Here is a 13,657-nt window from a genome sequence, read left to right as displayed (position 1 = left end):
TAAAGATAAGAATTATTCCTCCTGCCCAAACTCAAATGTCTTTTAATGGATTTTAATTGTATTGCACTGTTTGAATGCTTTGGGTTTTTATCCATGTGAAACAACTAAAAAAAATCTATTAATCATTTTTATGTCATATTGTTTGAATATAATTTCTTTCAATGTAGTAAAATTTAAGATAGTTCATATTTCTTTAAAGAGGCAAATTTAATTGAGGAGAGTGGTGGAAGTCAGCATTAGCTGGAGTTATGACAATGGTGATTTATGATAGCTGAACATTAAGCACTTTTTATCTTCAACTATCATTTCTTGTCATAATATCTCCCCGAAGCAGATGCAATCACACCTTGAGTTGTTTCACTTACTCCTTTCTTACTGAGTCTAGGATGCTAAAGTATTTCACCCAGAGAAAAGTGACTGGAGTGTCTTTCATGCTGTGATGAATGTGTTGAGTTTTAATACCAATTATTGTACTTCATGGACTCAATGGCTATATTAATATTGCACTCACTGCTATTACTAAAACTTGTGATAGTAATAAGCTGAGAGAGCATTACACCCAAGTATGTATAGCTTGACTTTACGCAAGTTTCTTTTCTTTCATTATTGTTTTGAGTGGGGAAAGTTTGGAAAAATATATAGATTTAATTTCTCATATCTTTTAAACATGTACCTGGTATATATTATTTTGCATTTTAGCTTAGCAGTTGTATTCACCACAGGTTACGTGTGTTAGAGAAAACCAAAGTAAGGCATAATTTCAGCTCACAAAAGCTGGATTTGATTCAGTTCTGGCCCTGCTTTGACTAGATGATCCCATGAGGTCTCTTCCAGCCTGAATTATTCTATGGTTCAGTGATTTCAGTGCAATATCAATATAGATCCTTTAAGGTCATTAATTTGCATATGATGAGGATGTAACCTTTTGCCAGAGGCAGCTTTAACACTGCTTATCATAACATCAAAGACAAGCATTTCAATCTGAGAAAATATCCTTTGATTTCAATTACAGAATGCATTGCTATTGACATAACATTCTGCTATAAATTTCATGTTATCTTTCTAAGATCATGCATTTTTCCCTATATATTCTATAAAACCATAATTGCCTTTAGAGATCCCTGAAGACCCTGAAATTGCAGAAGAATACTATAAAGATGAGTTTGAATCTTGTTCAGAAGACAGTGAGGAGGAAGAAGATGCAGAAGCATCACAGACTATCTCTAAGACCAATCACCAGGTATATGTGACCTTTGAGAAAACAGTGTACACTTGATGCTCATTTTCCATGAGAAAATTGAGTTCCTTCCTGAGAGTTTGTCCTACTGACATTACTGATTTTCTTTTTTTTTTTTTTTTGTTAGGAATATGTGTATATATCAATACTATTAATTAATTATAAGTGTATGCATATGTAATTCTTCTGAGAGATTGATGAGAAAGATTCTTGCATTCCTTTAGCATTAAAGATAACACTCCCATGAAAGCCTTCAGGTAGATAATTGTCAGGAAACTCTAAAACACTCAGATTCCAGTCCTCTCACATGTTAGCTATGGTTTAAAATAAATTAAAGCTGAAAGTATACTTCAAGCATAGGATCTAAGTTCCAGCTCTAATTCCTGGACAGAGATAGGCACCTCTAGTTGGCCCTTCTTCCTGTCTATATTAGACGTATTTTCTAGGACAGTGTGATGAACTATGAACCTTAACAGCTGCAAGACTTGACCAGAAAATCTGTAGACTTTCCCAAGAGTCACAGAAAGTGTTGTGGAGAGAAAACTTATTGCTGAAAAGCTTACAGTGGTTCAGACTGCCACAAGAAAGTCAGGGGTTGCAGTGTGAAGGTTGAAGATTATTGGAAAAGGCACCTAATTTAGATCTGACCAGAATGAGCTGAGTCTTGTCTCCAGTGATCAAGTCTCAGTGAAATCAATAAACTTAAATGCCCAAGGCAGTTCTGAAAATGGATCTTCCTAAGGCGCTCAGGAACAGTTCATTTCTCTCATGGACCACCAGCTTAAAGCATTGCCTACATTGCCTCTGAATGGTACTGTCTGGTTCTGCTTAGGACCACTTACTTTATTCTGTGTTCATGTGCAAATTTTGCAGAACAGAGTATGATGTCTTCTGCTTTTCAGGGAACCAGTCAAGTGTACTAATGTTCCTCAAAAAATTATAAATAACTCATACTTTTTGAAGATTTTGAACTTATAGCTTCTTTAAGATATAGTTTTTACGGCAAAAGTAAAATGTTGTGTGAGAAATCAGAATACTACTTCTATCACAGTAACAGGGAATCCTGAAGTTGTCTCACCAATAAAACTTGAAGTTTACTCAGAAACAGCTTCATTCCATCTAGAAATGTCCTCCTAGCTTTCAAATTAAACACACAGGAAGCCTTAAAATTCAGGAGTGGTTTGAACAGTAGTGGTCTAAAGAAATTATCAGTCAATTGTAAAACAGTGGAATATCTTAGACAATGGTTTTTTTTCAATTTGCTGAGTTTGTGCTTACCCCCAAGATGTAGACATACAAAGAATCTGTTTCCCAGAAAGTCTACTACAAGATACTCCTGAGAATGAATTCTTGCTCATTTTCATCAGACTCTGAGAAAGTATTTTTTTTTAATGCCTTTTAAAATTCTCATTCAGCTTTCATTGATGGTATCATTAAGTGTCAATCAATAGTGTTTTTGAACAGGCAGACTGCTGCTTAGAATTAACAAAGGGCAGAAGATAAAAATAGATTTCTCAATAATGCAGAATAAATTAGCTGTTGGCCTTCAGATGTGAGCAGCAACAGTCCCTCATGTTGCAGTGACCCAAAATTCAGTGATGGCAAGAACCAACATGGTGGGCTAGAAGAGCCATCTTGCTGGCACCCTGTTGTCTCTATCCAGCCCCCCTGGCCCTGAGGCTTTGCTTTACCAGCAGTCTGTGTGCACACAGAGCATTAACCCTCTGTGAACTGGCCTGCACAGACTGACTGGGAAGCACCCCCATGACCATTTGTCTTTTAGGATGTCCTCTATCAAAGAAAATAATTATCTGTGCTTTTCTCATGTTGACCCCAGCACCTTAGATACACGATAAGTGTGTCTCTGGCTACTGACACAATTACCTTTTCTATTTCTTGGAAAGTGAAAATAGTCAATTTTCACTTTCTCAAGTGAAAAATTCTGCAGTAAGTTCAAGGTCAAAGCAGAGTGATTGTAGCTGTGCACATATGAACCTGTGTCTGAGCTCACTAAACAGAAAGTCAGTACTGTAAGGGGAAGTAAGAAAGCATAATGCAGGTTAGATGGAATATGCTGAGAGGTCCCTCTTTGATGATTATAAAGGGATCTACAGTTATTAGCATGCACAGGACATCTTCATTCTGGATGTCAGCAGTTGTGTGAGATGAATCCCACTCAAAGATAGGAGGGATCATGCTCAGTATTAATAATAAGCTTTAAATCCTACCGGAATAGCAGAAATTTGCTTCTGCAGTCATTTACTTAATACCAAAACTCCTACTTCTATTTCTGTGATGTATTTCATACTCTCAAACCCTTTCTTCAAAAATACCTTCATAAAGTAAGCTTTTGGAGGTGTGCGCTAACAAAGAAGTCATTCCACTGCAACCATGTAAGGACTTTTAAGCTAGTTGCCATCCTAATTTCTGCAAATCTCTCAAATTTCCAATTCCAAGATTGCTTTACTAGTTATTTCTGTGCAGAGTGTGCAGAATTGCTGCGTCTGGTGGTGCTCCCTGGTGACCCCATTACTTCAAACAAGGATTAAAAAAAAATCCCAATGTTCATGCAGTAGCATGGGGGTCAGAAAAGTCATCTAACTGAAAAACAAATTGGGGTGCAAGATGTAGAAAGAGATCTGAGCAATTTGTTCAAGCTATGTTAAGCTCCCACAGATGTCAAGACAGACTGAGAAGTAGTGGCCTTACATGAGATGCAACACCTTCAGTTAAGAAGGTAGAGTTAGGCACTGGAACACCGCAATTTTAAAGGTTTAGGATAGGAGCTGAGACAGCTTTTTTTCTCATATTGATACCTTTCAATACAGCCTGTCTGATTTCAGATACGTTGTCCAGCATTGGAGTTTAGTGTCCCTTGTTCCTCTGTTTTGGAGCAGGAATGAAGATTGACAGATTTCAAGCAGCAATTTGCTAATTACTTTTCCATCTCTCTCTCTCTTCAAGCCAGTGTTTTTTTTTCCACATGTTTTTTTCAAGGAGAACCAGTTTCTAATTAGGGGGAAATTAGAGAAGGACAACCTGTTTCTAGAAATATTTTAAAATACGATGCTTAACAGAGGTTTCATCTTGAAAAGTTGGTGCACAGTGAAGCTTCCATTGGCTTTGATTTAGATGAGATGCTAATTAATACTCTCTACTGCAGTTTATCACCTTGTTCTTTGTGTTTTCTTTTAGTGACCATAGTAACAAATTCACCCTCTTCGTTATGGCAAAGTCTACTAATGTGCTACAATAGGTTCCTATTTTAAAATTCCGAGTTGCTTCTGAGATTGTCAGACCAGAAGCTGGCATAAATTATCATAGCTCCAGCAGCTGTGAGTGGTCTGTGTGCTGTCACCCCAAAAATGCTCCACTGGATTCCTAATGCATGCCTTGGTATGGCCTGTGGCTGTTGTTTGTTCTGAATCTGAAATGAGCAAGCATTCATCCACACTGACCCTCACACGTAGGAGTGCCTCTCTTTTGTGTGTCTGTCAAGAGTCCCTTGCCTATTCTGTAGGGCTTTGCTTTCTTTGCAAAAAAAGAGAAACATTAAAGAAATACATTAAATAGATAAACATAAAATAAACATATTAAATAAAACAGCTAAATTCTTTTCCATTGCTAAACCCAAGTGGAGAAAAGGCAGGGGTGATGAAAGAGGTGAAAAAGTATCTTTTGCCTTACAGCATAAAGAGAAAAAATCAGCTCTCTTGTTATAATTGGAATAAATGTGATGTCCTGTTGAGAGAAGTCAAAGGTTTTGGAATTAGAGTCTTTATCCCATAAAAAAAAAAAGTTTTAATTAAAGCAATAATAGTCATTTACTATGCTTTTCTCTATCTGTCTGTAGATTGGTGGTTAACTTAGTAAGAATGAAAATTTTTTTAAAAAGCAAAATTATATTAGCAGAAAATTAATATTAATTTTTAATTTTTAGTGAAAAATAATAACTTTTTAATGAAGTCTTATAGGTTCTTTTAATAATTTTTTAAAAGTACTGAGAAATTCTATCAATAATACTGTCTTAATTCAATATTTAATATGTATTGTATATATGAATGTAATGAATGCATTTTCTAGCATTTCCTGGGCATTTTACTGCTGACTGGCAAAAGCCTCAGCTAAACAAATTGAGATTAACTTGGTCATCGGAGGTAACTCAGGCACTTCAGGTGGGCTGCAGAACTGGAAACCCTGGTGCTGACTTGATCCAGGATCCCACAGGCTGCTCCAAAAGGGCAAAGAGGCTTCTTCAAATCTACAGCTTTTGTGTTACCTGTTGTGATGGACACCAGGAAGCTGATTCCCACTGTGCTAAAATAGCAGAGCCTGTCTCAAATATTCACTTGGGGTGAAGAGTAGTTAGTTCATGCTCATCCATAACAGCTCCCATTTGCACCAGAAGGTCATTAACCAGCTAGCAGTACTTGCCAACAGTTACTGCTGTCCCATTAAGGTATACTGGCAGTTCCTCAGTTTTAGAAATTTAGAATGAGAATTTTGAGTAAGATCACAGAAGAATATAAAGCAGACTGTCCATTGTAAAAGTGGAGGTCCATATTGTTTTTTTTTAATCCCATTGTTTTCTGTCTAAAAGGCATAGAGTGCTGAATATTTCTTTAAAATACATATTTTTGACATATTTTTTATTAAGATCAAGATTTTGACTTTCAGTTTTAAATAGTCAAGAAATGCCATGTTGTCAAATGTGATATGGCAGCACCTTCTAGAAACCTGGAATTCAAGTTTCTCTTGCTCTTAATAAAATTGTGAGGTACTTCCTAGACAACAATCATTGCTTAAGAACCAGAACTTTAAATTTCATCTGTGTACACAAACAGCATTTCACATGAAAGATATCATGGAAAAACTGTTAACCATCTGGTAACAGAACACTTGAAATAGAAAAGTGCTAAAATCTCTTCTTAACTGAAAATTTTTCAGTTAGTCATTGTTACTAGATGTGTAGATGCAATTACATGAAACATAAGTATTAATTTGCTGTGGACATCTGTCACAAGCATAAGAAATTTTGGCGTAGTTAAGAAGCACATACTTGCCTTTTTCAGTGTAATGTTGGTTTAGATATTCCAGGACTAACTGATGGTAAAATGCTGGTGTATTTTCAGAGACTGCACTCCACCCTCCACAGTAAATATATCTTCTTTAAACTCCATGCACAGTTGTTCAAATACTTGTGTTGTGCAAGGAATCTGACGTAAATTGTTTGGATATGACACCATTCCCAAGCCTGGTGTTTTAGGAGAAGAAAACATAGGAAAAGTCCTGGGCAATTGTAGCTTCTTTGTAGTCTAGTCTTGACACTTTTTGGTGTGATATCCTCTGTGTTTGTGGGATCATACCTCTGGAACATAGTGTTTATATTTAAGTTTGTGTTCACACTAATGCTATTCCTATTTCATTTATTCACAGAACAGTGATATTGAAGCAATGGTTAAGTATTTGGAGAGTGTCCTGAATAATAGCTCATTGGGTAAGATGATATCTCTTCTTTAAACAACCTCTCTTCTTTAAATAGCAGCAGTTATTAGCAGTCTGTACTCATCACAGTCCAATTATTTCCATTTTGCAAAAAAAACCTCAAAAAAATGTGATCTTGAAAATTACTTCCTTAATCTACTGCAGAGAAGTATAAAAATGCAGAAAGAAAATGCCTGCACAGTTAAGTGCTTCTGTTGAAAATAATAAAACCGCTAAAGCATGATAGTCAGAGGTGTGGAATGTAGTAACAAAAGCTTTTAAAAACTTGGCTTCTACCATTTTTTCTCCGGAGGAAAATATTTGAGGATATGTAAGTTGTTTTATAGTTTTTAGTACTGGCAACAATAAGAGAAAATTAATTAAATTTTTTTTTTCAAATTATGATCAAGGTTTGGATAATATTTATGTTGCAGTATCTCATTAGAGGTACAGAGAAATCACTGAGACTTTAAGTTTGCAATGTAGTCCTAAAATCGCCTGCAAATTCTACATTTAAATTCAGAGTTTGAAAGCCTGGTTTCTTGTGGTCAACTCAAAAGCTAAAAAGAAGACATATATGAAAGAAAGCTATTTACTGTGGCTGCCTTAGTCACTGCCCCTGAAGCCCACCCAGTTGATCTGTGCCAGCAGCAGCCTGTGTGTGAGTTGCACGAAAGCCCAGCTGAGTTCCAAAGGCTCCCACGGGAACTGTAATCTGATTTAGCTGCTTCATTTGCACTCGTTGAGTTGGATAAACCTGACTCAGTATTATCTTGTGGCTCTAAGACTAGAACACAGGGGAATCCTGGGAAGTCCTCCTTCCAGAGGTTCTTCTGAGCTCTGTTTCATCCCTATTTGTGAGCATGGACGGGTGGGAAGAGAAAGCCAAAGAAGAAGAAGGATGAAAGGGAGCAATCAAAGCTATGGCCAGCATAGTCTTGTAGCCACTGGTCATATTCTGGGTCCCTTGTCAGGGAGATCCTTAGGACTGAAGGAAGGAACATTTACATCCAGTTTCCCTTTGCACTAACAGAAAACTGCTGTCAAATTCTGAAATCAGTTATGCATTTGCAGCATCATTGTCTTCAATTGTTGTTTTAATTAAACGGAGGAGTTATCTTGAAGGCTTCAGGAACAAACCTGAACATTAGTCAAAGAGTGGTTTTTTAAAAACAGTCTTAGTATTACAGAGGTCCTTATTGTCATCTTTTTCCTTTCACTATTAAGAACAAGAAAATGCTTTTTTAAAATTGTAATATTAAAGACTTAAATTGTGCTTTTATTATTAAAAAAATCTCGGGCCAGTCTGTGCTGAAACTTACAGCCTTTCTCCGAGCTAGGGTAGTAATTAGGTTTGTATGGTCTGCTCCAAACAAATATCTGTGATGATAGTAAGAAATAAATCTGCTAGGGTCCCTTTTATCTTTGTATGCTCAGTGTCACTGAAAAAGTTTAAACTTTTACTATTGTGAGTTCTTCCAGTGTCAAACTATAAAGCTATAAAGCTGCAGTTGGGGTAATTTTTGTGTTTGCTAACATTCATTTATACTTTGCATATTCTTCAATGGGCTGCAAATTCACGGTACATAAAAATTTTCTGTAATGGGGCATTTTACATAGGTTAGATACTTGTTCTCTTTTTTACCCTAAAGCTAGTTTTGTCCACTTCCAGGCCTGCATTTTTTTAACTACATTGGTTGAATTGAGTTAGTTATAAGTGTGTCTTTCTACACAGAACACTACTATCCATCTGAAAATCCAGGTTGTATGTTACAAGAATAAGTGGAAATAAAACAAAATAGCACAACTAACTAGTCATTAGAAGAACTGCTGAAGAGCTTAAGCAATTAAATCAAAATTTCTGTCAGGACAAGATCAGATGAAGCCTGAATCCTTGCAAACTCAGATCCAGGTGTGTGGTCTGGTGCTAGAAGTTGCAATACCATAATACTGGGCTACAGAGCTACAATATAATAATGGCTGCTCCTGAAAACAGTATGGATTTCATGGCAATCATATAGCAGAAGCAGAAATTTGGCCAGGCCAGAATTTCTTGTAGCGTCGTTCATTGTTAAAGGTATTGTAAAAAAATTATGAGTCATTTCAAGCAGTTGTTAGTGAACAAATAAGTAGGAAAAAACTAGAACTTTTTTTCACGTTAGCAAAGGCTGTGATAGAAAGAATGCAATAAATATACATTTTTTTTTCCACAGGTGAAGTTTCTTTAGTATAAACCTCAGTGTTTAAGGGTAAAAGAACTTATGAGGTGACTAAACTTTATCCTCAAGAGCTCCCACAGAATCACTCTGAATACCAGAGCTTTAGTGGTTGCTTTTTTGTTGGCTATACAGGTACATGTGGAGTGTATTTGAAATAAGGTAGTCCATACTGATAAAAGTTGAAAAATTGGGAAGATCGCAGAAAAGAACTGCAAAAGGAAAGGGAGTTTGAAAAATAGTTTATTAAGGAGGAGAAGGTTAAGGGCAGTTGGGTCACTTTGTATTGTTTATGAATCAGGAAAACACATCTGATTCTAATCTTTTATACCTTGTACAAAAAGGCATTGTAGGATCTCATATGTAGCAGTGAAAGCTGAAGAAAAAAATCTGAAATCCAAATGGAAGTCTATGATTCAGTGGAGATAATAGCTTTACAACAGATAATGACTTACCAAGAGATGCAGTAGATGTCTGTCACCAATTCTTTGGTCATTAGCAGAAATATTTGTAGGAATGCCTTTGGACCACAATGTATGAAAAGTCTCACCAGATAATGCGCTTCTGAATAAGCATTCAGGCAGAGGAATTCGTTTCCTTACAGATCCTCAGTGAGAACCTCAAACTGATGTTCCATCACCTGAAAGGACAAAGACCTTTTGCCCTGTATTGTTCTCTGCAATACTAGACACTGGGAGATACTATTCTCTGAAATACATTTAGAAAGCCACAATACCTGTTTTTGAAAAGTCAGTGCTCGTTTCATTTGATTTTATTTAATGAATCAAGAACTATATATTGCATAAAAAATGCAAGTAGTTATCTGGTAGCTTTTTGAAGAAGCTTAGTTCCATACTCTATGTTGGTAGGCAAACTGCCCGAAGCTGAGTACAAAATATATTATTAATCAAGTAACTGCTTCTAAGAAAATACCTTTGATATAAAAGTTGGTGTGATAATGAATCACTCTAGCAAAATTCTTTGAGGTGTGTTGTAACACCAATGTGTCAAGCTTAGTGGTTTTCACTGAGAACTCATTTTTTTAATGATTAACCACATCTTTGCAGCACCTACAATCTGCAGTCCTTGCTGCTTTGCAGTACCCAGAAAATCTTATTGAATGGAGGGAAAGATAGATACTAGTTAACATGTAGAGAGTAAGTTTTGCTTGGCCAACTGCCTATGTAGAGAGTAGACAAAGCACAAATTATTTAGTCAGAAATCCCTGGGGAAAAAAATCTAAGAAGGATGTCTTTAATAATGAAATGTCAGAGGAGAAGGAAATATTGTAGCAATAAATAGATTGAACCCACTAAGCAGAAAGAATATGTCGAGCTCTTACTACAGTGATATATCCTGTAATAATAATACCAGAATTTATCTGAGGCCTGTGGTTAAATGTACTCTTTCTTAAGAGAATGCAAAGATTATATTTTCCTTAGGCCAGTGGTGCTCAGGGCATTGATGTTTTTTGGTCTCAAAGCCCCAAAGCCCTAGGTCTGGACCTGAATTCTGTGCCAGCTCACAAAGGAGTGTGCCACCCAGTAATTCATGAGCATTGCTTTTCACAGTGCCTAGGGTTTCCTCAGGGCCACGCTGAGGATAGCTGAATTTTCCAGTGCCGCTAAAGGGATTGAATGCTTACAGACTCTGTGGCAAAATGTATGGACGTGCATGTGTAGTGTTACAGTAAATGATCAGGACATGTTTTTTGCATTAATAGGTGAATTAATTGGTTGCTGGTAACAACTGAGCTTGTAATTTTTCATCTTTTAAGCTTCGTTAACTATATCTCAGTTGTAATACTTAGGCATCAGACAACTGTTATCCATTAAGTATAAAGATAAGCTAGGAAAATGTTTCAAAATGTCAAAACATGCCAGATAACAGTCAGGAATCCATTTCTTCTGTGGTCTCTCTCCATGCTTGCTTCCAGGGTTCTGAATCCAGCAGACACTGTGAGTGATTCAATAAGATCCCTCACAATGGAAAGTTTTAGTCTCGGCATTCAAACGTATGTGATCAGGACCTAGAATTGTGTAAGACATAGGAGCTTAACCCTTGGAAAAGCCATGATTACACGTTCCAGGGAAGCATTCAGTGCTCTCTGGGGTTGTCTATACTGCTCATAGCAGGGGGGTTGATGCAAGCTCCCTCTGCCTCCATGTGATCGATGTTAATGCAATCCAAACTAAATCCCAGCTGGGTCCAAGGTAAAAAGCACTGCTAGGAGAGGAGTGCGTGTTCATTTAGACAAGGCACTGTGTTAATGTGTTTGACTTTTGGCTTGTTCGTATCGTATGCAGAGCCCTCCCACTCCTGTTCAGAACTTGAGTCCTGTGTGCCACAGCCCACACATTTACACAGGATGTAATCCCACCCTGTTACATCTTCTCCTCTTCTGGGAAGTGAAATCCTAATACTAGGATTCTTCTTCTTTTGCAAGAAGCCACTAAAATAGTTGCTTTGTTTAGCTTAACAAATTGGAAGCTGAAATAGGATCTCTTTCCAATAATAAAGAAATGAAAGGAGTATGCAAAAGGGAAGGAAAGAACTGAGTAGAACAAAGAAAATTACTGGCACAGGAGGAAAATGAACATGAACTGGCCAATTAAGAAGTTTATTCAGGAAATAGGAGAGATTTTAGCCACCAGCTCTCCCAGCGAGACTTAGGAATTGTCTTCCAATGGGAGCAATCAGGGCAATAAATGCATAAATTCCTTAGGAAAACCACAGACTTGTATGATGGAATGACTATATGAAATTGCAGGATATTGGAGCTGATAACCCTCACAGTCCCCTGTGATTCAGTACTTCTGTGTTCCTGTGGATGGGTACCTCAGTGGTATGTGAACCTTAGGCCCTTAAATATTGCAACAGCCCAGGAGATCTGCAAACAGAAAGAGTGAACATGTGTGCTTATGCATATGTATATTTCTTACGCATATATGTGTTTACATATACAGGTGTGTTTTTGTATATATATATATATGTATATATATGTGCATACGTAAAAAGAGTACCTTTGTCTGAAGGAGAAAGTGATGTCATAAGTTAAATACTTCCAGTTTACAGTAATGATCAAGCTAAAGGAGACTTGCCTACCAGGAAGAATGTTCTTGCTTTTAAAATAAGTGCAAAAACAATGGAAGAAAATGCATATTATCTGGCCAAATTTTTTTTTTAAATATTTATCTGTCCCAGCACTTCCTCAAGTGATTATCCTTTCTGTTGTAATTCCTTGTATGCTACATGCAAAGAAAATTATTTTTATAATTCTGATGCCTTTAAGATATAAATCTACTCATCCCTCAGAAAGGAGTTGCCCTTAATGTGCATTTAATAATCTAATTCATCTTTAATTAATGTGGCACTACCTTGTGAGAAACAGGAATAGTCTTCCTCCTTCTGACTGCCCTTGATTCTGCAATAGAGCTCAGGGGAGAAGGTGAATAAGGTTATGTGTCTGTGCATTGATTTGTAGGCTCGAGGACTGTCACCGGAGTGTCTCCAGGGGCACCCCAGAGATTCAGAGCTCTCAACAGTACTATGGCTGAGACCAAACTGAAACGCATGAGGGAGTAAGTAGTATATTTATGTGTTACCAATATGCAGGCAAAGAATATGGATTTGAAAAACTGCAAAACACAGCAAAGAAAGCCATGTGTTGTTTCCCTGCTCCAAAAAAATCCCTTTAACAAAAAGAAGCGGATGGTAAGCTGTTCTTTACAGACTGGATGCCTACTTGCCTCCAGAGAGAATGAAGGTCGACCATCACTTCTTCTTTTCTTGTAACCTGCACAATCACTGACATCCCTCCAGGATCCAGTTTGCCTTCACTGCTGTCAGTGTTGTTCTGAACTTCACTTTCTTTATTAGCGCACCAAATTCCCATAAATCACCTGCAGATATACACATTATCACCATGTTTGCTCCCTAACCCACACTTCTTTCTTGCCTGGAACAAAAGGCAAATGGATTTGTTTTCCGTGATGATACAATGTTTTAAACCAAACACGATTGCTGCTGATGGCTGGGATTTTCAAATGTGACAGAGGAATTTAGATATGCAGTTCCCTTTGAAACTCACTATCTGTTTGTTTTCAGCATTGCTGAAACCCCAGCTTTATTAATAAAAGTTTCAGTTTCTTAATAAAACAAAGATCTGTACTTCCTTCCTAGAATGTACTGGTTAATGTATCTTGAGCCTTTATCTTGATTCAGTAATTTCTGGCTTTCCAAGTTTTATTACATCCTAATTTAGGTGCTGATCTGATAATCGTAATGATATATATTATTTCTGAACTTAAAGATTCTTTGCAGTGTTGCAAGATTCAACTGCTCTCAGATTGTAAACTCTTTAAAAAAGGGCAGTTTTCTCTTGTGTGGGTGGACAGTGCCAACAGTGTGGTGGATATTATTTGAATACAAATAAGTTCAAACAGTAAATGCTAATAGTTATTCAAGTGAGTAGTCTAAAGAAAATGAATACAACTGCAACAACATTGATGGCAATCACTGTTTAAAACCAATCACCATGTATTCAAGGGAAATATCAATCAAATTTACTCCAGATAGAAGTTATTTGGTTTTGTGGTATTTCAAAATGCAACAGCTCAAAGGGTTTCACTTCATGGCTTAGACTTCATTGTGCAACCAATCGGCAGGTCTCAGAGCCTGCCACTTGTATTGCTTTCCATTCTCTTTTCATGGAAACTAC

General features: G+C 36.9%; 1 protein-coding gene across 5 annotated transcripts in view; it reads left to right on the top strand.

Annotated features, from left to right (window-relative positions):
* Positions 1-13,657, top strand: part of NEK11 (NIMA related kinase 11) — an 84,091-nt gene that overhangs the window by 57,016 nt on the left and 13,418 nt on the right. For 4 of the 5 annotated variants that reach the window (XM_051789108.1, XM_051789109.1, XM_051789107.1 and 1 more), the window contains 3 exons: positions 1,116-1,240; positions 6,674-6,734; positions 12,422-12,518. In XM_051789108.1, the coding sequence (XP_051645068.1) occupies positions 1,116-1,240; positions 6,674-6,734; positions 12,422-12,518 (283 nt within the window). The remainder of the gene's footprint in view (positions 1-1,115; positions 1,241-6,673; positions 6,735-12,421; positions 12,519-13,657) is intronic. The other variant, XM_051789110.1, reaches the window with a different exon arrangement.

Source organism: Manacus candei, unplaced genomic scaffold (assembly GCF_025592945.1).
Source record: "Manacus candei isolate 608988 ecotype Guabito, Panama unplaced genomic scaffold, ASM2559294v1 h1tg000026l, whole genome shotgun sequence".
Classification (NCBI taxonomy): Eukaryota; Metazoa; Chordata; class Aves; order Passeriformes; family Pipridae; genus Manacus; species Manacus candei.
Note: the sequence above shows the minus strand (reverse complement) of the source record. Positions and strands in the feature narration are given on the sequence as shown.